The sequence below is a fragment of the Stylophora pistillata genome, chromosome 6, assembly GCF_964205215.1.
Source record: "Stylophora pistillata chromosome 6, jaStyPist1.2, whole genome shotgun sequence".
Taxonomy (NCBI): Eukaryota; Metazoa; Cnidaria; class Anthozoa; order Scleractinia; family Pocilloporidae; genus Stylophora; species Stylophora pistillata.
The window spans coordinates 12,375,662-12,399,061 of NC_142524.1; the positions used below are offsets into that span (position 1 = coordinate 12,375,662).

General features: G+C 42.0%; 3 protein-coding genes across 4 annotated transcripts in view; all 3 read left to right on the top strand.

Annotated features, from left to right (window-relative positions):
• Nucleotides 1-23,400, top strand: part of LOC111336714 (codanin-1) — a 44,563-nt gene that overhangs the window by 3,944 nt on the left and 17,219 nt on the right. For both annotated transcript variants that reach the window (XM_088726091.1, XM_088726092.1), the window contains exons 4-11: nucleotides 10,881-10,979; nucleotides 12,405-12,489; nucleotides 12,596-12,650; nucleotides 13,281-13,349; nucleotides 14,010-14,125; nucleotides 20,908-20,997; nucleotides 22,071-22,146; nucleotides 23,144-23,232. In XM_088726091.1, the coding sequence (XP_088582217.1) occupies nucleotides 10,881-10,979; nucleotides 12,405-12,489; nucleotides 12,596-12,650; nucleotides 13,281-13,349; nucleotides 14,010-14,125; nucleotides 20,908-20,997; nucleotides 22,071-22,146; nucleotides 23,144-23,232 (679 nt within the window). The remainder of the gene's footprint in view (nucleotides 1-10,880; nucleotides 10,980-12,404; nucleotides 12,490-12,595; nucleotides 12,651-13,280; nucleotides 13,350-14,009; nucleotides 14,126-20,907; nucleotides 20,998-22,070; nucleotides 22,147-23,143; nucleotides 23,233-23,400) is intronic.
• Nucleotides 424-10,252, top strand: LOC148728290 (uncharacterized). The gene is made up of 3 exons (XM_088762935.1): nucleotides 424-2,077; nucleotides 2,237-6,438; nucleotides 10,182-10,252. The coding sequence occupies exons 1-2, from the start codon at nucleotides 424-426 to the stop codon at nucleotides 6,379-6,381; spliced, it is 5,799 nt and encodes a 1,932-aa protein (XP_088619061.1). The 3' UTR covers nucleotides 6,382-6,438; nucleotides 10,182-10,252.
• On the top strand, nucleotides 16,004-19,191 carry LOC148728291 (pantetheinase-like). The gene is made up of 3 exons (XM_088726093.1): nucleotides 16,004-16,143; nucleotides 16,908-17,150; nucleotides 17,581-19,191. The coding sequence occupies exons 2-3, from the start codon at nucleotides 16,935-16,937 to the stop codon at nucleotides 18,952-18,954; spliced, it is 1,590 nt and encodes a 529-aa protein (XP_088582219.1). The 5' UTR covers nucleotides 16,004-16,143; nucleotides 16,908-16,934; the 3' UTR covers nucleotides 18,955-19,191.

Below are 23,400 nucleotides of genomic sequence, written 5' to 3' on the forward strand. Positions count from 1 at the left end.
CTTCTATAAGCAAGTAGCTCAGTTGCGAGGAGTCACTGTAGCGAAAGCATTTCGGAGCCAAATGAAGTTTAGGAGTTCTCTACCCTGGAGTCAAGATCCGATGTAAGTTACGCTTGTAATATTCCTCATTTTTATCATTTCTAGTTTCGAAGTCTTTCGGTTTTCCTTATCTCGAACCTTCATGTATCCGTTCTATAGTTTTTACCGCCTGTGCTGTACAAAGACTGCCAGCTTAAGTGAATAAAGAGTTTGATGCTGCTACTTGTCTAAAGTTCAACACTGTGGTTATACTGGCGAACTCCGGTGCACAACACCACGTGTCTGCGGCATCGGGAACGCGACAGTAAAAAATCGGATCTTGAATTACAGAGAAGATTGAGGTAAGCCGTACCTTGTAGATTTTAAGGAAGGAGCCTATAAATCATGAATAGAAACGGAGAAGGATTAGTCAGCGAAGGAGCGCATGGAGAACACGAACCAGAAAGGAGGTCACGAAAGCCGTCACGAAAGGCTTTACAAAACGCAGTAGAGACAAAGCGTTATGAGGTTAAGACTTTACAGAAAAAGCTCCTTAACAAAATACAGGCCGCTGAGGGCCTTGATGACAGCCGCAACGTAGAAAGTGTTTTGCGTGATCTCGCCACGACATCAGAAGGATTAAACGTAGTAGTACAGGAGCTGCTTAGTTTATACGCGCAGGACGTAAACCATGACTTTGGAGATGACGTCCTCCTCACTAATGAAACCCTAACGCTTCAACGCGCTTACGCCTTAATGGAACGATTAAACAATAGAAAATCCGACAAAGTGCTAGAGATCGGTTCTGGCGTAAGTCATTGTTCGTCACGCAAAACCAAATCCGCCAAGTCCCTGTCCTCCGCATCTTCAGCAAGTACCGCGAGAATCAAAGCGATCGCAGAAGCCGCCGCGGCACGCGAAAGCGCAGAATTCGAACGAAAGATCGCAGAAAAGGAACTTCAACGCCGAAAGCGTGAGGCAGACTTAGAACGCACTCGCGAACAGGAAAGGGCACAGCACGAAAAGGATTTAGCTGTTCTCGCAGCGAACAAAAGGGTCGCAATGGCAGACGCGAAGGTCAAAGCTATCGAACAGGCGATGACAGATGTCCAAATAGGAGAAAACCGTGAATTGCCCGGTGTGCCAAGGGTGAACTTCGAAGAGCGCATTCTTGATTGGGTCCACACGATTCCCAGCCCAGAAACCTTACTCGCCCAAAAAGGGCCACTTGTTCCATCACAAAGCGAGCCAATTCAAAACGCTGCCTCCCCACAGTTTCCTGGCACGTCAGTGCCAAACTTACCCCAGCCGCAGATCGATGACAGTTCACAGCATGTACCCGTCATCGCCTCGACTCCGATAAGAGACGTTACCGGAAGTCAATTAATTGAGACTCTAACGTCAGTAAATCAACAAATAGTCGCCGGTTTAGCTAGACAAAACTTTCCCAAATGTCAACCAGACATTTTCAACGGAGATGCCACGCTTTTCCATCCATGGAAGGCCGCATTTAAAACCATGATCAAAGACGCCGACGTTTCTCCCGTGCAGGAAATAAATTATTTGCGAAGCTTCACTAGCGGGGAACCGCAGCGGTTGGTCGATAATTTTAGAAGACGACAAACCGATCCAGTCACGCTACTCCAGAGTTTGTGGAAGGAGTTAGAAATTCGCTTCGGTAGCGCAGCTATAATCACTAACGCCTTACTGGAGCGCATGCAAAAGGGGGCTATGTTTAACGAAAATGACAACGCAAGATTGCAGCATTTCGCGGACCTTTGCACTGACGTGGAAAGTCAAATGTTGTGTCTTCCTGGCCTCACGTGCCTCAACTACCCAAACGCGATACAACCGATAGCAGAGAAACTCCCGCCCTCGCTCTGCGGAAAGTGGGAAAAGGAGATTGCGAAGCACGCGGACAATAATGCAGGCGCCTACCCCAGCTTTAAGAGATTCGCAAAGGTCGTCCAAATGCAAGCCAGATTGAAGAACAACCCCAACATTTTGGCAGGAAACAAGCCTACCAACCTCCCTCCCAGTCGCCCTGCGCCCAATGCACGTGGAGCGAGCCGGAAAGCGCTTAAGACGAACGCACACCCGGCACTAAAGAAACCAGAAACATGATCGAGAGAGAGCACGAGGAGAAAGCGGTGCCCATTCCACGAACGCGAGGGCCACGACTTAACCGAATGCAAGGCCTTTGCTGAGAAAACCTTAGATGAAAAGGTAGAGTGGATAAAGGGAGCTAAGCTATGCTTTCGCTGCCTATCTGAGGGTCACCAGGCCAGCAGGTGCAAGGCAAACGTTAGCTGCGACGTATGTGGAGACGAAAGGCACATCGCTCTGTTCCACAGAGTACAAGAGACTCAGGCGAGGACCCGTAGTGATAAAGAAAGAGAGGACACTAACGAGGCGAACGTGAACAATAGATGTACAGCGATTTGCGACTCGAGTGGAGGCCGATCCTGCAGCAAAATCCTATTGGTCGATGTCTACGACAGAGAACAGCCGGAACGCACTCGGCGCGTGTACGCTATCGTTGATGAGCAAAGCAACAGTTCTCTCATTAGCTGCGAACCTGCAGACGAGCTGGGAGCGGTCGGACCTCCGGAGAAATACTATCTGTCCACTTGCAGTACAGAAAGAGAACAGAAATATGGCCGTCGGATAACTGGGGTGGCAGCGCGATCAATGAACGGAGTCGAGTCGATGCTACCAACGTTAATCGAGTGTGACAGCATCCCACAAGACAAGCGCGAAATCCCTACACGAGAGATGGCGAGGAGATTTCCCCACCTACAAGAAATCGTTGACGAGATTCCACCATTTGATAGTACAGCCGGCATTCATCTCCTTATTGGAAGAGACTCGCCCGAGCTTCTCAAGGTCAGAGAGTTTAGAAATGGACCCAAAGGTGCTCCCTGGGCTCAACGACTTACTCTTGGCTGGACGATAACAGGCCAGATGTGCTTCAACTTCATAGACGGCCCGGCCCACGTGCTCGTAAATCGCACCAGTCTCCACATAACCAACGCAGATGAAGTAGAGTTAACAAAGATAGGTGGTTACGAGCTGGTACCCTGCCCTAACAGGTTTTCAGTGAAAGGGAGCCTAACACAGATGAGTGTAGAAGACAACGTCTTTACTGCCACTAGGTACGACAATCAAGTCGCCCTGTCTCGGGAAGACCAAAAGTTCCTAGAAATCATGGAAAGAGAAGTCTGCAAAAATAGCAAGGGAAATTTGGAGATGCCACTCCCCTTTCGTCAAGAGGAAGTACAAATGCCGAACAATCGAATTCAAGCAGTCAATCGTTTAAACGGCCTATTGCGCACCCTTAAAAGAAAACTGCAGATGCAGTCCGACTACTTCAACTTCCTGGAGAAAGTTATCGAGAAAGGCCATGCGTCAGTGATACCAGAAGAAGAGTTGAAATCTGAACCTACGCCCGGTAAAGTTTGGTACCTACCCCACTTTGGCGTCTACCATCCCAAAAAGCCAACACAGATCAGAGTTGTGTTCGACTCGTCTGCGGAGTATAAAGGAATTTCGCTGAACAAGACCCTACTACCCGGCCCCAACCTAATGAATAGTCTTGTCGGCGTCTTAATGCGCTTCAGGAAAGAGAATACAGCCATTATGTGTGATATCGAGCAAATGTTTCACTCCTTCCATGTCACCCCAAAACATAGAGATTTCCTACGCTTCCTCTGGTTCGAAGACAACGATATCTCCAAACGAGTTATGGAGTACCGTATGAACGTCCATCTCTTCGGTAACGGCCCAAGTCCTGCAGTAGCGACCTTCGGCCTCAGAAAAACCGCGGCTGATGGCGAGGAGGAATTTGGAGAGGAAGCAAAGAAGTTTGTGTGCAGAAATTTCTATGTAGACGATGGCTTAGCTTCGACACCAACAGCACAACAAGCCATTATCCTAGTGACCAATACACAGGCCATGCTAGCGAAGTCTAACCTACAACTTCACAAGGTCGTCTCTAATTCCGTAGAGGTCATGGAAGCCTTCCCACTAGAAGATAGGGGAAAAGACATCCGCGACCTTGATTTGCGTCAAGATTGTCTCCCCACGCAGCGTTCGCTCGGAGTATACTGGGACCTGACAAAAGATGCCTTCACCTTCAAAGTATGCTTACCCAGAAAGCCCTTCACCCACAGAGGGGTCCTCTCAGTCGTGAATGCGGTATACGATCCACTTGGCTTGGCCGTCCCGGTACTCCTGGAAGGTAAACTCCTACTCCAACAACTAGTCAGCATGGGGAGGGGGAAGAATAACAATGCAACCCTAGGATGGGATGACCCACTCCCAGACAGTCTCCTACAAAAGTGGCAGCGATGGCGAGACTCCCTCGCCGAATTAGAAAGGGTCACAGTGCCCCGATGTTACCACCCAGCAGATTTTGGTAGAGTCGCCCAGGCAGAACTACACGCATTCTCCGACGCTAGTAAAGATGCCAAAGGAGCCTGCGTGTACTTACGCTTAGTCAACGTTGGCGGAGAGGTAGCCACGTCCCTTGTGTTTGGCCAATCAAAGGTCGCCCCCCTACAGACTACAAGCATCCCACGTCTGGAGCTCTGCGGAGCCGTGCTAGCCACACAAGCCGTCGCTAGAATATTGAAAGAAATAGACATCCAAATAGATGACATTAAGTTCTACACCGACTCGAAGGCAACTCTTGGCTACATCCAAAACGAGAGTCGAAGGTTCTATGTCTACGTTGCCAACCGAGTAGAAATTATCCGTAGGGTCTCCTCACCCGATCAGTGGAGGTACATTGAGACAAGTGACAATCCCGCGGACCTAGCCACGCGTTGCCTCAATGCGAGTAGCCTGGCCGACTCAGCCTGGCTGAAGGGACCGAGATTTCTCAGAAACCCAGACGCGGTACAGCCTCAACGAGAGAATATTCAACTAGCCGAAGACGATCCCGAAGTTCAAATAGAAGTGATAGCCTACGCATCATGCATATATCAATGCAGAGGCCTCGGAGCGGAGAGATTTTCACGTTTCTCCAACCTCCACTCCCTAAAACGCGCGATTGCACGCCTCATTGTCAAAGTTAAAGAGTTCAGGCGTCAAAAGAATGAACAAAGGCCACCGAAAGCCAGACAAACCTTCAGGAGTCCTACAGCAAACGAGCTAAATCAGGCAATGGACGCGATAATCCGGGCAGCACAGAAGGAAGCCTTTGGCGCAGAGTTAACGAACAGAGATCTCACGGAACAGAAAGAAGGGGAAAGATATCAAAACACGGTAAGGAAGAGAGCCCTGAAGGGCTCCCAGTTTTACGTGCTTGACCCGTTTATCGACGCCAATGGAATTGTTCGGGTGGGAGGACGACTTAGGAGAGCAGAAATGGAGTATGGAGAGAAGCACCCTGCAATCTTACCAAAAGACCACCACGTGTCCGTCCTGGTAATTCGACATTACCATAAAGAGGTCCATCACCAGGGTCGACAGATTACGAGTGGCAAAATTCGCCAAGCCGGCTATTGGCTGATTGGAGGTCATCGCATGGTAGCGAAGGAGTTAGCTTCTTGTGTGCCCTGCAAGAAGCTGAGAGGCCCCCACGTAATCCAGAAAATGGCTGACCTGCCCCAAGATAGAACCAAGGTAGGCCCACCATTCACAAACGTCGGCTTCGACGTCTTTGGTCCCTGGACCATATCCACAAGGAAGACGAGAGGTGGCGCTGCACACTCAAAGCGTTGGGGTCTTGTCTTCACGTGCTTGAATAGCAGAGCCATTCATATAGAAGTACTAGAGTCAATGGACGCCAGTTCGTTCATTTGTGCACTGAGGCGCTTCTTCGCCATACGCGGCCCAACAGCCGTATTGAGGTGCGACAGAGGGACAAACTTCGTTGGGGGACACACCGAGTTAGCCGAAGCCCTTAAAGAAATGGACGAAACAAAGATCGAGAGATTCGTGACACAACACGGTTGTGAGTGGAAGTTTAACCCACCACACGCATCCCACTTTGGAGGCGTATGGGAAAGACAGATCGGGACCATCCGCCGTGTTCTGGATGCCATGCTAGCCGACCTCGGACCAAGACAGCTGACGCACGAAATCTTGAGCACTTTCATGGCGGAAGTCACCGCTATCGTAAATGCACGACCCATTGCAGCTTTGCCTTCAGACATCAACGACCCGCAGCCCCTGTCACCAGCCATGCTGCTTACAATGAAAACGCGACCACCAGGACCACCACCGGGCAACTTCCTGCCCCCGGACCTGTACGCGAACCGGCGTTGGAGGAGGGTCCAGTACCTAGCAGATCAGTTCTGGTTACGGTGGCGCCGAGAGTACCGTATTTCTTCACCTATAAGCCGATCTCGGCTATAAGCCGAGACCCTGACTTTCAGGGTCTTTACGCTACACTCAAGCTGCCCAAAAAAAAAGGTAAAACCATCGGCTATAAGCCGAGAGCGAAATTATTGATTGTAACTGGCCATTTGAGCAAGCGAACCTCACGGAAAACATAAGAAATTGACTCACTAAACACAAAACCTAATGAATTACAATAAACACAAAAGAAAAAAAGCGAACCAATCAAGAGATATGAATATCAATTGATCCAACGAACTGTATAAATACTACCACGCGACAACAGATTAACCACAACAACAATAATAATCTCAGTTAAACGTTTCAAAGTATCAATCTATCGAGTATACCTTTCGTCGCTGTCACTTTTTATCATCATGCCTAAAGCACGCCGTTCCTCGTATAGTATGGCTTTCAAGATAAAAGTTATCGCGGAAGCTGAAGCGGTAGAAAACAACTCGGAAATCGCTCGAGAATATGGACTAAGCGAGTCCATGGTACGACGCTGGAGAAGAGACCAGGCGACTATTCTTTCCGGAGAGCTGAAGATGTCTGCAAAACGTGCGACGATGGGCCGTTTCACTCCGAAATATCCCGAACTAGACCAGCAAGTGATGGAGTGGTTTTCACAGCAAAGAGAACAAGGTTGGTATTTACTTTTCTGTCTAAAATTTTAAGAGTTTTTGAAGAGTTGAATGATATCGTCTTTCAGTGCGTGGGAAACAGAGACTTTGATTGGTCAGAAATATGTTGTTGTCATGACAATTTCATAACATGTCACGAAAAGAGTGCTGCAGTCACGAATCTACGGTTATCTCGCAGCAAAATAAGATTGTTATTTTATTTTTCGTAGGTATTGCGGTGAGTGGATTGATCCTTCGCCTTAAAGCTAAAGAGCTCTCCGATGATCCTGCTTTCAAAGCTTCCCGTGGATGGTACGAGAAATGGAAACGACGCCACTCGGTCAGCATGCGAACCAAAACAACTCTGGCCCAGCGATTGCCCGCCGATCTCGAAGAGAACATTGTGTGCTTTCATCGCTTCGTCATTGCAGCAAGAAGACGCGCCGACTACCCTTTATCCCGCATCTACAACATGGATGAGACACCCATGCGTTTTGAGCTGCCATCGAACCGAACACTGGAATTCAGTGGAAGCCGAACAGTGCCAGTAAAATCTTGCGGAGCGGAAAAGCGGAGCTTCACCGTCGTTCTTGCTGTTGCTGCCGATGGAGCAAAGGTGCCACCGAAAGTCATCTTCAAAGGCGTCCGTACACCGAGAGATCTGGTTGTGCCGCATCCTCTTCGTGTTTCCTTCCATAAGAAAGGGTGGATGGATGAACAGGGCATCCGAGAATGGATTCGACAGAGTTTGCCCCGTGCCGAGCGTTCCCTTTTGGTGTGGGACTCATTCCGAGCTCACTTGACCGATTCCGTGAAAGATGACCTGAAGCAGCGAAACATTGACGTCGCAGTTATCCCTGGTGGCCTAACCCCGGTTGTACAGCCCTTGGATAAGTGCCTAAACAAGCCATTTAAAGATAATGTGCGCCGAAAGTACTTGGCGTGGATGACATCTGGGCCATTTGAGTTTACCCCAGCTGGGAAGAAGAAGGCGCCAAGCAGAAATCTTGTCCTCAGGTGGATCAAGGAAGCATGGGCAGAGATACCCGAAGAGATGGTTGTCAAATCCTTCAAGACCTGCGGTATTTCCAATGCCTTGGACGGAACAGAGGACGACGTGGTCTACTCTGAGGAAACCCCAGAAGTAGATGATGAATACATAGAAGAGAACGAGTTCGACACAGACAGCGAAAACGAAACGGATGGCGAGTAAACCATTGGGTTGAAAGCCCTTGCACGTATCCGTCAAACGGCTCCTTTAGGAGCCACCAATTTCATAAAAGTGAATAACCAATATTCAGAAGTTATTTTTGTTGTGTTTTATTACTTCTGCTTCATTGCTAACTTGACTACAAGCCGGGGGGGTAAAGTTATTCAGCAACTGTATATTTTTAAAATGTAAAACCCTCGGCTATAAGCCGAACCCCGTTCTCCGTGAAAAATCTCCCAAAATTTTGGGTCGAAAACTGAAAAAATCGCTCGGCTTATAGGTGAAGAAATACGGTACCTCCAGAACCTCCAGCCAAGAAGAAAGTGGTACGACGACTGCAGAGACCTGGCCCCAGGTGACGTCGTCCTTATGAAGGAAGACAGCCAGAATCGCAGTGACTGGCCTATGGGTCGAGTTACGGAGGCCATCAGGAGCGCAGATGGCAAAGTAAGAAAAGTGTCACTTAGGATTGTGAGAGAGGGTAGAGGAAAAGTGTTCCTACGCCCCATCAAAGAGCTCATCCTGCTGGTTCCAGTAGAGGCCCAGTGACAGACCCTTCGACCACAGCAGAGAATTAAAGGACAAACAATTAGTAGAGCAAGGATCATAGACAATCCTTGGGCGAGGAGTGTCACGTTTACGGATATGAACTCTAATCTTTTTTACTTATGTAACTATTCCGTTTTTAGCACAAAGACACTAAGAAACTTTCAATGACTTTCTATTTAATTTGTTAGCGCGCTTTGTTTGATTTCTGTTCCGTGACTAGTGAATATCCGCTCAAAGCTAGCTACATAAAGCTCTGTTCATTTCTATTTCCCGTACGTCAAAGTGTAAGAACTAAATTCGCCTTCTATAAGCAAGTAGCTCAGTTGCGAGGAGTCACTGTAGCGAAAGCATTTCGGAGCCGAACGAAGTTTAGGAGTTCTCTACCCCGGAGTCAAGATCCGATGTAAGTTACGCTTGTAATATTCCTCATTTTTATCATTTCTAGTTTCGAAGTCTTTCGGTTTTCCTTATCTCGAACCTTCATGTATCCGTTCTATAGTTTTTACCGCCTGTGCTGTACAAAGACTGCCAGCTTAAGTGAATAAAGAGTTTGATGCTGCTACTTGTCTAAAGTTCAACACTGTGGTTATACTGGCGAACTCCGGTGCACAACACCACGTGTCTGCGGCATCGGGAACGCGACAATTTTGCTTCCTGGGTGTTGAAGGATGGCTAAGGTTATCTAGTAGGGAAATAATTTATCCATGTTGGGTTAGAAATTGTAACTTTTTAACTACTGTGTAACTGTTTAAAGTACAGTTGATTGTGGATTACCTCAGAGACACTTGTCAAAGAATCAGCAGCCTGACATGATGGTTTATGGTTCATTTATTTCACACTATTTACATAAAATTAACATACATAGAAAAGTAAAGTTGCAACAAATGATTACAGAATAAAATAAATAAAGTACAGATTATAAAAATGTGTGTGGTGGCCAAAGTAGCAAAGGCTCTCTAGTTGGCCACCACCTACTTTTAGATAAATAAAGAAATAGTACTGAGCTGGGATTAATGTGCAAGAAAGAATTATTGGTGTAAATTTAAGGTATGTTAGTGATATATTGAACCAGGCAAGAATCTATACAGGAAAAGCTTCATAAGAGAAGAACAGACACACATACAGACAAACAAACAACAGCAACATGAAGAAAACATGAAGAAAACATGCAGTTGCATCAACTATTTAATGACTAATCACTGAAGTGGATGTGAACAGTTGTTTTGGTACTAAAACACAGAGATGATATAGCACAAAAAGATGATTTTTATTCAATATTACAATATTTTCATGTGCAATTGATGGGCTAGTTGTGAGGAGGCAAATAGCATAGGAGTAGCCAATCAGAGCACTCCTTCAATGCTAGCTAGTGTTTTACCATACACTAATGAGAAGTCATCTGTCATCTGTGAACTCAGATCCAGTCATCATTTCAGATCAGGAGCAGTGAACTGCATTGCCAAATGTGCTGATGAAACTACACCCTATGCAAAAATCATCCTGTGCTTTCCTGTGAGAAAGCAAGCTCTTCATCACCCAAGATTATTTATATTCGCTCCGACGAAGGGCTAACACTCGAAACGTAAGCTTTTGTAATCACTACGGTGGCCAATTTACCATTTCAACTTTGTTGATATATCCAAATTATTTCGTTACCCCCACCGACGCAGCCCCAAACAGTTTCTTTCGAAACTATCAGCCTTTATTCATTATTCATATTGGTCTTGAATTTGTTTCTTGTAATAATCAGAGATTACCGAGTAATTTTTAGACTTCAACTTTTCAACATTTTCCACCATGTTGCCTCACCATCAGTAAGACAAAAATATAAAGATGCAGTTCTTTCAATTTCAACGTGGCAACTGTCTGGATAGCTATAAACATGCAGCAATATACATCACAAAGTCTGTACTTTCTGCAATTTTTTTATTTGCTGGATTGCCATCCCATGGGTTCCCATTTTATTTATTGAATGAGCTCATTCAGTGAAAATACTTAATATGAGGTTTTGAACAACTAGGGCCTGGTGTTTGTCTGAGCTTTTACTTACAAATGGATTCTCAAAAATAAAACTGTAATCACATTTATGCAAGGGAAATTGGTAACCTGTGATTTTGTCTTTTTTTATCATGTAGAAAACTTGGTTCCTAATGTTACAGCAGAAGTATATTTTGTGATACAACTGTTGACTGCAAGAGGCATTGCTCCTGAATCAAGGCATGAAGACAATCATGGTAACAACATTTATTACTATAAATATATACAACATTGTTGTAGATATGAACTTCATTCAATTGATTTGTAATGTGATTTCATACCAGTAAAAACTATTTCAAGGCATGAAATTTCTGTTGCAAAAAACAGATTTCAGTGGATTATTGTCATGGCACTTTGTCAGGGGAATCCCATCTATGGAAGGGGTGGGATAAATGATATCAACACATTAGGGAGCAGTCAATATTAACCCATTAATGGCCGCAGCTTTTGTGGAAAACTGTGTTTTGAAGCTAGTCCAGCAGATTTCGGGTCACTGTTGGGGTTTTAAAAGCTCTAACTTACCAAAAACCACTTGACAGCTCGTGCACTCAACGGCCTTTCGATCCAAATGCAAAATGGCGGCCTGAAAATCTCAGGCACACGCAGAGAGCAAAATTTCGACATAGTTTTTGGGTTGAAAAGTCACGCCCCACTTACAACTTCTACTTTTCTCTCTTTCTCCTGCCCTTTTTTTCCCCTCTCCTTGCCTAAAGTTTCTCCTCACTTGCTGGAAATTGAGTAGGCTTCATTTTGGTGTAGAGATTTTTCAGAAACTACTCATTATTTTCAAAGCACATGCTCGGAAAGGTAGGTGGGTAGTGAAACACGATCTTCGTGCAGATTTTCCAGTCCAAGTGACACGGTTTTTTGGCTATTTCTCCAATCTCCTCCACTCAATTGCGCTCATTCTGGTATCGTCTGCAAGATATTTTCAACCCGTTTAAGTACATGCTCGAATTCGTGCTCCAGAGTTAAAATTGATGACGTCACAGGGCGTAGAAAGGGTGTGGGTCCCCATGGGCGCATACGGGCGCACTGGACGTGAATGGGTTAAGGTGATGAAATTTCCCAGGGTTAAGGGGGGGTACTTGAGCTAATAGGAATGGGTGGCTGGATGGGGTCACATTTTCATGACTAGATTTACTATTATTAATGGGTTACATTTTCAATTGCATAACTAGAATGGGGTCATGCATTTTCAGGAGTTTGAAAGTAAGAAAATTCTGGTTAGTGGGGATTTTAAAGTAAGGTAGATACATAAACAGTAATTAATAAAGTTGGGTTGGCAAAAATTATATTTGCCCAAAAGTGACTAAGATTGGCCACAGAAAAGACTCCAATGAAGAAAATGGGTTCTGAGAAGCCAGTGGCACATAGCCAACAAAAATTTACCTGAGCCTCCCCTCCTCTCCCCCCCACCTTCCCCCACCAACAAAAATTTACCCAAGCCTCCCTCCCCCCCACCATCCCCCTTTGGGGAAATTTTATGATAAATTTACCTTTTCTGAATATCTTCTCTGGAGATTCAAGGTAAAGCTGTTTTGGGTAACAAGAAAAATATGGAAAATCTTGCTTAGATTTTACTTTCATTGATGGCTAATCATTAATTTTACCCTTGTTAGGTAATAATGCAGATGATCAAAATATTCTGGATACAATACATAATTGCACTTACTTTGCTGTCACTGTGCTGGAAGAGATTAAGGGGTATGTTGGACGCCTTTTACAACACAATTATTTTCCTCATCTTGAAATCTCATCCATGTTTATTTTTTTGTTTTTCTTTGCCTCATGTTTGACTTACATTTTACAGATTAGTACTTCTGTTGGACAAGGAAACTCTACGTTTGTTGGCTGATAATCCACGGGTATGTGATGGGAATTGCTTTCTTTTAAATACATTTTTAGATATGCCACACAATTAACTGGTTTGTATATTTGAATACAAATCAGATTGAGTATCAAAAGGTACAGGAAAAAAAGAAAAGGTACTGTTTACAGTTTTTTGGTGGATTTTAAGACAAAGGACTTCAGGGCTGTGCTGTAGCAAAGCCCATGTGACACAGGTCATAAACATTTTACTCAGGCAGCTTGCTAACTTCTCCTCTGTAAGAGCCCTTTGGAGCTTGGCATTCAAGATTTCCAGGATAAAGGATTTTGAGCACTCAGAGTTTTTTTATAATAGTACCTTTGCTATTGGCTCTGGCTAAATGATTTTATAAACATGGCTATCTCATAGTGGGCCTGTCTTTGTAAATTTAAATTCCAATGTTTTCTTTAAGGGACTGTTGTTCCATCCATGATTACATGTAGTATTCATAAGCACTCAAGTTTGTCAATCTGAGGAAGTCTGAATGTAGCTTGTTTAGTTGTTATTTTATGTACTTGCAAGAGTTACATGATTGGAGAGAGTCCTTCATTGCAGGGCTTTATTCTTTCTAGACAGACAGACAGACATCTATATTTATACAGGGCTTTATTCTTTCTAATGTTGGTAGATTGCAGATTTTTCACCAAGTCTTAAAGAGACATTTCTCCAACAGTACAAAACCTACTCAGTTAAAAAGGTGGGAACCATTTTGTTTTGTTTAAAAGTTTACCATCTTTTTATTTTTTACAAGAGGAATGAGGCGATGAAATGAGTTAAAGATTTACATTTACAGGTGTACATATTTTCTTACATGATAATGATGATCATAACAGAACATGGCTGTGCTCTAAGAAGAATTGAAGGTAGCCCAGTGTTCTGAAACTGTGAAATCCAGGGTGCCCAGTATATGCTTTCTTATGAAAAAACTAAGATTCTTGAGTCGCCCAAGAGCAAAAGTAAGGTTCCAGGGGCCACCGGGCGCTACTAGACCACAGCCCTGCAGTGGTAACAATAAAAGTAAATTTCATAGGAATTAAAGATCATGAAATATGTTATTCCTCCCAAGGTTTGTAAAATAAAAATCGTCATGTACACTTACAGCTTTAAAAATAGAGAAACAGTAATGATGGTGGTAGCTTAAATGTAACTGTTGTCACTTTACTGAGTCAAAAGTCTGGGATCCTAAAGCTTGTGAAGGAAAATCCAGGATTAGTCTTCAAAGGTTTTTTTTTCACAGCATAACTGGAATTGATTCTTGAGAGTAACCTTGACGCTAAGTCAACCATGATGTATTTGCTACAAGATGAATCGCCAGTATTGTGAGTTCGGCATTATTATCGCAAGCCTCTTTTTTTAGGTGTCAGAGGTAAGCTTTATCAAATCTCCCCTGGGTGGAGTACCGTTCAGTGTTGAACGAGACAATAAACAGAATTTTCCAACTGACAGAGCTTTCCACAACTTCAGAAAACAAAGGTAAACAACCGTATTGACCTTCATTTTCTTGATATTCCAAGTGAGGAGCTATTCTTGAAGTCCAGCTTATTTTCTAATCGTCACGTTAGAGGTTAAAAAGAACATTACTCTTATATTGTGGTCCATATATTATGGACGAAATAGCCCATTTTCAATTTGTTTGTTTTCAAGTGGAATCATATATCTTAACCAGCTCTCCACAAAGACTACTTTAAAAGAGACCCTATTATAAGCAAACCACACGACGACAACGGGGACGAAGCGAAAGATGAGATCTCACATCATCATAGTCATCATCATCATCATAGTTTATTTAATAAAGCAGGTTGAGGGATAGGCAAGACATTATGTCCTGATGTGGACCTGCATCAATTAAACTATCAATTAATAAATACCTAATTAGTGAATAGACCGAAAATGGTATGTAAATAATGACAATTAAAAGAAATAAATATTAATAACAATACGGAGTAAATGTTAAAAGTATTTAAAGTCAACAGATTTGTAGGAAACGCTGCAGAAGGCTTTAGCAAAACTGATAGATTTCAGAATTCTCTTATTTTCCCTGAGTTTTCTCTTGAAGGAAGTTAAGTTAAGTTTGAACAGTTCTTCATGTCTTCGGGAAGGAGGTTCCAGGATAGTGCAGCTCCGTGCTTAAACGAAGATCTTCCCATTTCTGTTCTTGGTCTATGAACCTTAACTTTTAGGGATTTTCTTAAGTCATAAGGAGTCTCGGATTTCACTATTAAGTCATTTAGAGGCTCGATGCTATTTCCATGATAGATATTGTGCGTAATAACTAAAAGTCTCCTGATGTAAAATGAAACAATAGAGTTCCAGTGTGGAGCGTTCATGATGTCATCACTGTGGATGCTATGGGGTAGGTTGTAAATAATTCTAGTAGCTCTTAAATGAATTCGATCAATATCATCCGTCAAGGTTGAAGAACAAGACCCCCAGACTACAATGCCATACAAAACGCTAGGGATAATAGTTTTATAATAAATGTTTTATAAGGTTGGTATCGGTAAAAACTTTATCCGCTTCAGTACTGCGACTTTGTTGCTGAATGACTTACAAACGTTCTTTATGTGCTCCTGCCATGATAGCTTGCTCTCACGGAGAGAACAATAGCTCAGCTCGTGCGTCTTAAAGCTTTGTACATTTCTTACCTGTCCTCTGCAAAATAACAACTTGGAATCACCGGAATTTGCGAGGCCTGAGAACGGAAACCCGTCGGCAAATTATTTGGGCCGGTAAAGTTTAGTATAGTTTAGCCGGTGTTTAACAAAACCGCGTCCAAAACAATCTTGAATCTAGCTGAACCTTTTATCTGAACATTTAATTTTGTGGACAGTGTCAAGAGGGTCGAAGGTCATTTATTTACTAAAACCCTCTCTCATATGGAGACAGCCTGAGCCCTGCTGTTTGCGTAAAAGCGCGGTTTGGGTTGAATTACGCGTAGGTAACCGGCCCTTCACGATATTTTGTGAGGTTAGTATGTAACTCTATGCGTTCCTTAGATTAAACTCACTGATGACACCTCTTTCGCTGTTATACATATAACATGCCTAGGAGATGATAAAGTTGTTTCGAAATAATAAAAATACAATAACAAGACCCCCGCCAATCCAACTCACAGAGCCCATTTTTCGAGTGAATCACTATTTGTACCAAGAAAGACCTTCCGGTTTAGGCCCCCTGGTACAAATTTACGGGCGCTACTCACGCGTGAAATTATGCGCATGCTCTAATAAGACAGGAAACTTAACTTTTGGAATCAGTTTGTTTTTTCTGTATCGTGCCATAGTCAAAGTAGTTAGCTCTATTTACTCTAACTTGTTTTTTCGTCGCAAGTGCAATTGTTCCTTATCACGTGATTACTGCAACAGCTGTGTGGCATTTTGGCAAATAGTCAATAGTGATTTTCCGATCTCCAGAGTTGAGCTACTGTTTCTCGTTAACTTTCGAAGAAGCTTATCTACTCGAGCCTCGAGGGACGTTTTTGCTTTAGAAAGGTAAGGCGTAAAATACTGATTGATTTTATTGCAAATGCAGTTTTGTATAGGAATATTCAAGCAGGTTTTGCCTCAGTATGTTGCGACCTGTCTTGATTTTGAGATTTTAAAAGAGGTTTCGTTTGAAGCCCGCCTCCAACAATGTTGCTGCTTTCCTAAGATATGCCACCTTTACTGTACTACATTCATTGGAGGGCACGTTTTATTTGTTGTGTTTTTTTTTTTTTTGGTTCTTTTTTTTCTTTCGGCAGACTGTTTTGTAGGGAATCTCGAGGAAATCTTGGGGGTTTCGCTTAATAAAGAAGGAGTAGCGAATTGGTCCCTTGAAAAATTGCAAGCCTTGTTCGTTAGAAATGTCGATTATGATAAAGTGCGCTTCTTTCGGTCTCGAAGTTTCGTATTTTTCCTTAGAGTTGCCGTAATCTGAAAGACTTCGGCGGTGAGATGCAGCTGAGTGACGGTTAAAATTGCTTCAAGTCTCTGCTTTAGAATAATCGATCGATATAAGGGTCTCATCTTCGTGAGCCCCAGAGATCGAGTCTCGGGTTTTCCATTCGCTACTCCAACTGAAGGCAGCGAACATTTCTGAAAAAATCAGATGTCACTCGGTCGTTACTTTTCTAGTAAATCTAAATGTCTGATCTGCAAGGGGCAGTACAGCCCATCTTAAGCAGATATAGGATATAATTATAGTAAGAACGTGACGAAGCAAATTTTAGAACGTTATGAACTATTCAGTATAATTTTACAATTCTTTTTCACAGCAAGATCTTTATTAGGCGAATTAAAGAATGCCATTACTTCAAATCCTGTGCCTGCTGTCAATTTTGGCGACAAGTACAGCCTTAACTCCTTCCACTGGATCGGAGTTTGTCGCTGCAGTTTACGAGCATGCCTTTATTAGGGCCAAGAATAGAACAAACGTCCTCTCCCAGGAGGAAGCTGTGGCGATTGTTATGAAGAACATGGATGTGTATGAGAACCAGATGAAAAAAGCCAAACAGCAGGTACTGGTAGTTTTATTTTTCGTCACAGCTTCGTAGGCAAGTATTTTGAGAAACATTGGTTTAAAGTCAGTTCAACTTACTCAACCGCCTTTAACTGCCGTGGTGACCAAGAAAGAAATCCACTGTACAATATCAAAACAATATCAAGCAGATGAGGCGAGAGTATACAGTAAAAATATCAATAAGGGGATTATTAGTTGATTCAATAGCAAATTCTCTGAACTAACATTATAAGATTTGTATGGCAAACAATACTATCCATGAAACCTACATTAAGGTCATGAGAATAAAAAAAATGATCAATAGCTAAAAGAAGCTCTTGATTTTGAAACAAATTGACCTTGTCAGTACCTTAGGAAATGCATGAAGAATGGTTTGGAGAATGGTGAAAAGTACTTTAAAACTTGATATTCATTTGGCTTTTTTGCAGAATGCAAGTATCATTGTCTTTCCCGAATATGGCTTGACAGGCTTTGGCTACACTCGAGATTCATTTCAGCCATTTTTAGAAGACATCCCAGATCCAAAGACGACTGATTGGAATGCTTGTGAAGATCCACAGGCAAACAGCTCTAGTCCTATTCAATACCGCCTTAGTTGTTTGGCAAAAACCTATGATATGTACCTTGTGGTGAATATGGGAGATATTAAGCCCTGCAATAAAAGCGCTGATGAACATTGCCCCAGTGATGGAAGATACCAGTACAATGCTAATGTAGTATTTGACGACAAAGGCAAACTTGTGGCAAGATATCACAAGCAGCATCCCTTTTTGAATGAGATGAAAGTGGTAAATCGTCCACTCTTGCCTGAGTTTATTACCTTTGAGACACCCTTTGGTAAATTTGGAACATTTGTCTGTTTTGATGCACTCTTTCATGATCCAGCAATACCACTAGTGACCAAACACAAAGTTGACCATATTGTCTTTCCCACTGCATGGTTTGACGTACTGCCTCTTTTTGCTGCCATTGGATTCCATGGTTCATGGGCTCGGGGAATGCAGGTTAACTTCCTTTCAGCAAACTCCCACGTGCCAGAAGTATTAAATACTGGGAGTGGACTCTTCACCCCCACTGGCGTTAAAAAGTACTACAGAAGCTTGTCTGTCAATGGGTCCTTGTCCGTTGCTACCTTGCCCAGATCACCAAGGGACAGACCTTCAGGTGCCCCAGTGGTGAATGCCCAAAAGATGCAGGAAGTCAGTGCTGGTGAAGACTCATTCTACTCAGACTTGTTCGGTGATCTGTTTCTTTTCAAAGAGCTGAAGAAACCTGAAGGCACCTTGAAAGTGTGTTACAATGGCAGCAGCGTTTGTTGTTCCCTTACCTATGAGATGGCTGAGAAACGCACTGATGAAATGTATGCATTGGGTGTCTTTGACGGACTTCACACCTTAGAGGGACAATACTATTTGCAAATATGTACCCTGATCAAGTGTCTGGGACTAAAGCGTAATTCTTGTGGGCAGAGAGTATACAATGCAAGCACTATTTTCAAGTCCTTCACTCTGCGGGGGTCACTTGGTACGCAGTATATCTTTCCCCAGGTGGTGGCTGATGATGTATCACTTCTGCCAGGAGAGTGGGAGCACAGTGTACCTGTTACACATCTCCAAACCAAGAAGCAGCTGACTAAGGGATTGTTGACTGCAGCCCTCTTTGGGCGTGTGTATGAACTGGATGATGGCCCCAGACCAACCACACATCCTAGTGTGGAATCATCTGCACCACAGATCTATGGCCATGTTTTTGTTGTTGGCATATTGTCAGTAATAGTGTATTTGTGTTTTGAGAAGAAATAAGAGATATCATGTGAACTCCCTGAAATTTTGAACCTAGCAGGTCAATAATTAACCTGCATATATTCATCATGATATTGTATTTATTATAGCAAAATAGTAGCATTACACATGTGTTTCATGTGTGTATTAATCTGCCATATTACACTCAATTTACATGCAAATTATGTAGATGAAAGATATTTGAAATAACTCGCAGTTATTAAGAAAGATTGCCATTATAGATGTACTGCAAACTGCTCAGACTTGCTGTATTTAATTTGAATCCTGCTTGTTACAATGCACTGGAATCCTGTCTACAACCACTACTGGGCCACAAAAGTGGAAATGATAAAGTGATTGGAGTAATTTGTTTTCCAACAAAAGAACTGAACTTTCGTGTTGTTTCAGGGCACCTTAACAAAATAGTAATTCAATAAGGTGACTGATCTGGTTGTTCACTGCATTATTTTATCTGATTTCTTTATTTATAGAGTGGGGAGTCATGGTCAATCTTCAAGATTAGTAAACTTGTAGAGAAACATTATTTGTATGCACCACATCTTGATTAAAAGCTGGCTGAAAAAATTACAAATTTTAAGTCTCTTTGCTATCTATGAATACTGACAGTTAATTCCTATGAGTGGTCCATCTTGGGGACAGGACTTCTGCCCACTTCCAAAGGAATTTAGCCAAGAACAACATAAGGGATGTTCTCCCTTCAATATTTTTAAAGTATGATTTAAGTACTTTCAAATTTAAGGGGAGAGAAAGTGGGGTGGCAATAGGAAACAGACAGTTCTTAAAAGGAATCACATTTGGCTACCACACATCAGCTCATGTGTGGTACAAACAAATTAAAATGCTTCAATGAAATCACTACCTAGTGATTGCATATATTTGTTAAAGGTTGATGTTGAAGAATTAATCTTAAAATCTTCCCAAACAGCAAAGTTAAGACATTGGTAAAACAAGTGCCATTTGCAATGGCAATGAGCTGGTTAAAACTGCTTCACAGAAGTGCCCATTGATCAGAAGCTTTTGGCACAGTGAATTAATGACAATTTATCCAGAAGTTTGGTTGCTTTCTGGATAACTTCTTTTGTACTCTATTGACAGCAGTATTTATAGCAGGTACTGATAAACTGCTTTACCTGAAAGAATGTCAATAGAAATAAAAGTGCGTGGTGTAGAACTATTCAATTTTGATTTATTTGATAAAGTTTGATGTTACAACTGCTTCACAGCTCAGTTAAAAATGACTCCTGAGTTTTTATGTAAATTAACATCCTGCTAATATCTGGCAACCCTTTACACCCTGCTATAGTGAGCCTATTTGCCATACACTACTCTATACGATTAATTGGGTATTTACAAGGAGAATTTGTTTAACAATCATAGCTTTTTAGTTTGGTGATCAGTTCCTTTATTCTCGTGATCGTAATGAATGATTAAGCAGTAAAACTGTGAGAAGAAATTAGATGTGGGCCATTTTTAGGATACAGGGGTTAACTGCTTCTCACTGCCTATAACCGCTAAGAATTTGCCATCCTTTAAGTTAGCCCCTTGCTCAGGAAAAACCAGATCTCATTATTTTGACCAACAAGACTTAAACTGACTGTATTTCTAAACCTAATTTCTAAACCTAATTTCCCCTGACAGTAATAATGCTGAACCATTGATTAAGATTATGACCTTTTAACAACACTTAAGTATGAACTTAAAACCCATTTATTTAGGAAGTTGTAGTTTTTGCTTTCATTGATTTTTCACTAGTTTTTTTTAATTCACTTTAATTCTTAATTGATGATATTTTTCTATCACTATTATTGTAAAGCGCCGCTGGATCTTTGAGAAGCATTGCGCTATATAAGCTATATGTTGTATTGTATTATGAGAATAAAGGAAATTATCGCCAACTGAAGAAGCGTTGCTGTCAATGAAACTTTGTCTCTGAGTCAATTGTTCTGTATTCAGGGATGTATTTTATGAGCTTGTGCGAGAGTGGGAGGATTCACACTTGGCAGCAGGATGGAACATGGAAGAACACATGGGAGACAGGATAAGGTACTCTTTACACTTTAACATCAGTATGCCATTTTCCATACTGTTCTCTATAGATTTCCTAAGGTGCATACAAGGAGAATTTGTTTAACAATCAAGAGCTTCTTTAGTTGGTGATCATTTCCTTTATTCTTATTACCTGAACAGGGCCTGCGGAGCGGATTTTCAAGTGGGGGGGCTAATGTGAATGCGTTAGCCAACTAGGGGGGTCAGGAGGCATGCTTCCCGGGGAAAATTTGAAATTAAAGTCTTCTGAAATGGCTAGAAATTGATCTAAAACTGCCAAAAGTGAAGTTAATCAATTCTTATAAAACAACAACTAACAAACTGGCCTTCACGTTTGACCAAATTTAACTGAACAGACTAACTTCTGAGTAAAAAAATTAGTGATTTAATCAGCCCAAAAAGTGGGGGGGGGGGGGGGCTAAAGTCCCAGCCCCACCCACTGCACGGTCTCTGCTTAAGGTTTGATTCAGGAGTGATTTTGTAAGGAGAAAGTAGATGCTTATCTCTTAATTTGATGGCTGGCCACAAGAATTTGTTTTAACACCCAAACATCGTAACTTTTTTGATAGGTTTCTCAATTCTTTCATCTTGTTTTCATGGAATTGCATCAGTTGTATTGGGAAAGAACAATTTGATCACCCTGGACAGCTAGGATTCAACATAATTATTGGTGATTACCGGTGTCTATCTAAAAGTGGTGCCCTTTCACTCACAATATCTCACTAGTATTTCTCCTTACTGTCTACAGTACTTTACAATTCTTATGATGCAGGTTTGGAGAATTTGCTGTTGGATCAACTAATGATCTCTGATTGATATTTTCCTTTATTCTCATCACTTATCTGCTTGATATTGTATTGATATTGTAAGGAGAAGTTCTGTCTTGGTCACTCATGGGAGTTGAAAGGTTAAATCCCTTACTGGAATTTCAGAAGTGAAGATGGTGATGCCTAACTTTTATACTTTCTGTTTACTTGTGCTAGTTATTTACAGATAACTTAAGAGCCCCTCTGTCACTGAGTACTAAGTTTGACTGAGAACTTTTTTTTATCTTAAAATCAACCTTGCAGGGCTTTGGTGAATCAGAAGCCAGAACTAGCCAATTATTCCCATTTTGCCAGGCTGTTTAAATCTCAATTACTACAGGTAATCAATTGAAAATAAAAATGGAATTCTCAGTTTCAACAAGTACATCTGATGGCTTTTATGCTGATATTTGTTGTGTTAATTTTTTTTCTTCCTTCCATTTTCTCTTCTCCATGACACTGAACCCTGCTCAGGACCATGAATCCCTTCCACTCTAACATCAGCATGCATATTCTCCATACTGTTCTCCGTACATTTCCTAAAGTGCTGATGAGGAGAATTTGTTTAACAGTTTAGACCTTTATCTGTTGATCATTTTCTTCATTCTCATAACCTTTTTGTTTGATTCAGGGATGATATTGTACAGGAAAATTCATTACTTGACGAAGGAATTCGCGATGAGTGCGATATAGGTTTTCAAGTGCAATTTAATGCGGAACTCACTAATGAAGTAATGGATTTTCCTTGAATCACGTAACTGAATAAAAATGAGTAAAAAAAGGAAACAGCATCACTCAAAATTGTTATGTTTACGTAGATGCGAAACAATATCACTTAGCCTTGTTTTCAACTCACAATTCCACGCTAAATACCTCGCTTTGTTAACCAATCAGAATGTGAGATTTTATTCAATGATGCAATTCTAAGAAGAATTAGATGCTAGTCACACTTAGGGGTCAAACGGTTAATGAAATGAGCTTTATTCTTGTGCTTTATTATATGGTTGTGTCTCACAAGGACTGGGAACTACCAAATTCACAAATTTGATTGGCTGAAATCAATATTGAAAGCGGTCTAGATTTTCCCATCTAGACTGGCATCTAGACTGGTCTGGAAAAAAAAGGTACAAAGAATATAAAAAATTGGCATGAAAGACACAGCCATATAATAATAAACATCTTATTAACCGAGCTAGGTCAGTCTGTATGAGAGAATCTTGACCTCGGTTGCTGGTACAGACCTCACTGTGTTCAGTCTGTACTGGTGACCTCGATCTAGATTCTCCCATGCAGACCTCCCGATCGGTTAATAAGAGCTAAGTATTGTATTTTCACAGATGTGTGAAGAGGAGAGGAGTAGAAGTGATTTTCGTTCATCAAGTATGCTCAGCAGTTTGCAAAAGTCAAATCCAGAAAAATTTCAGAGGTAATTGAAATGTTTATCAGTTTTAGTTGTGTAAGCAATCAAACTTTTTCTACTTGAAAGCATTAGAAAGGATAGGAGAAAGCCATAATTTGAGCCCAATCTTTTAATTTCTGCTCAAAAATGCCTTTTATCATGTACTCGTAGCCTTAGGCTGTTATACTTGTCATC

Bases quoted from the DNA above. Each gene is read 5' to 3' on its own strand.
- LOC148728290 (XM_088762935.1), top strand. From the start codon at position 424: ATGAATAGAAACGGAGAAGGATTAGTCAGCGAAGGAGCGCATGGAGAA. The intron at 2,078-2,236 runs GTGGAGCGAGCC...AGAAAACCTTAG, and splicing joins TCGCCCTGCGCCCAATGCAC to ATGAAAAGGTAGAGTGGATA.
- LOC148728291 (XM_088726093.1), top strand. From the start codon at position 16,935: ATGCCATTACTTCAAATCCTGTGCCTGCTGTCAATTTTGGCGACAAGT. The intron at 17,151-17,580 runs GTACTGGTAGTT...GCTTTTTTGCAG, and splicing joins TGAAAAAAGCCAAACAGCAG to AATGCAAGTATCATTGTCTT.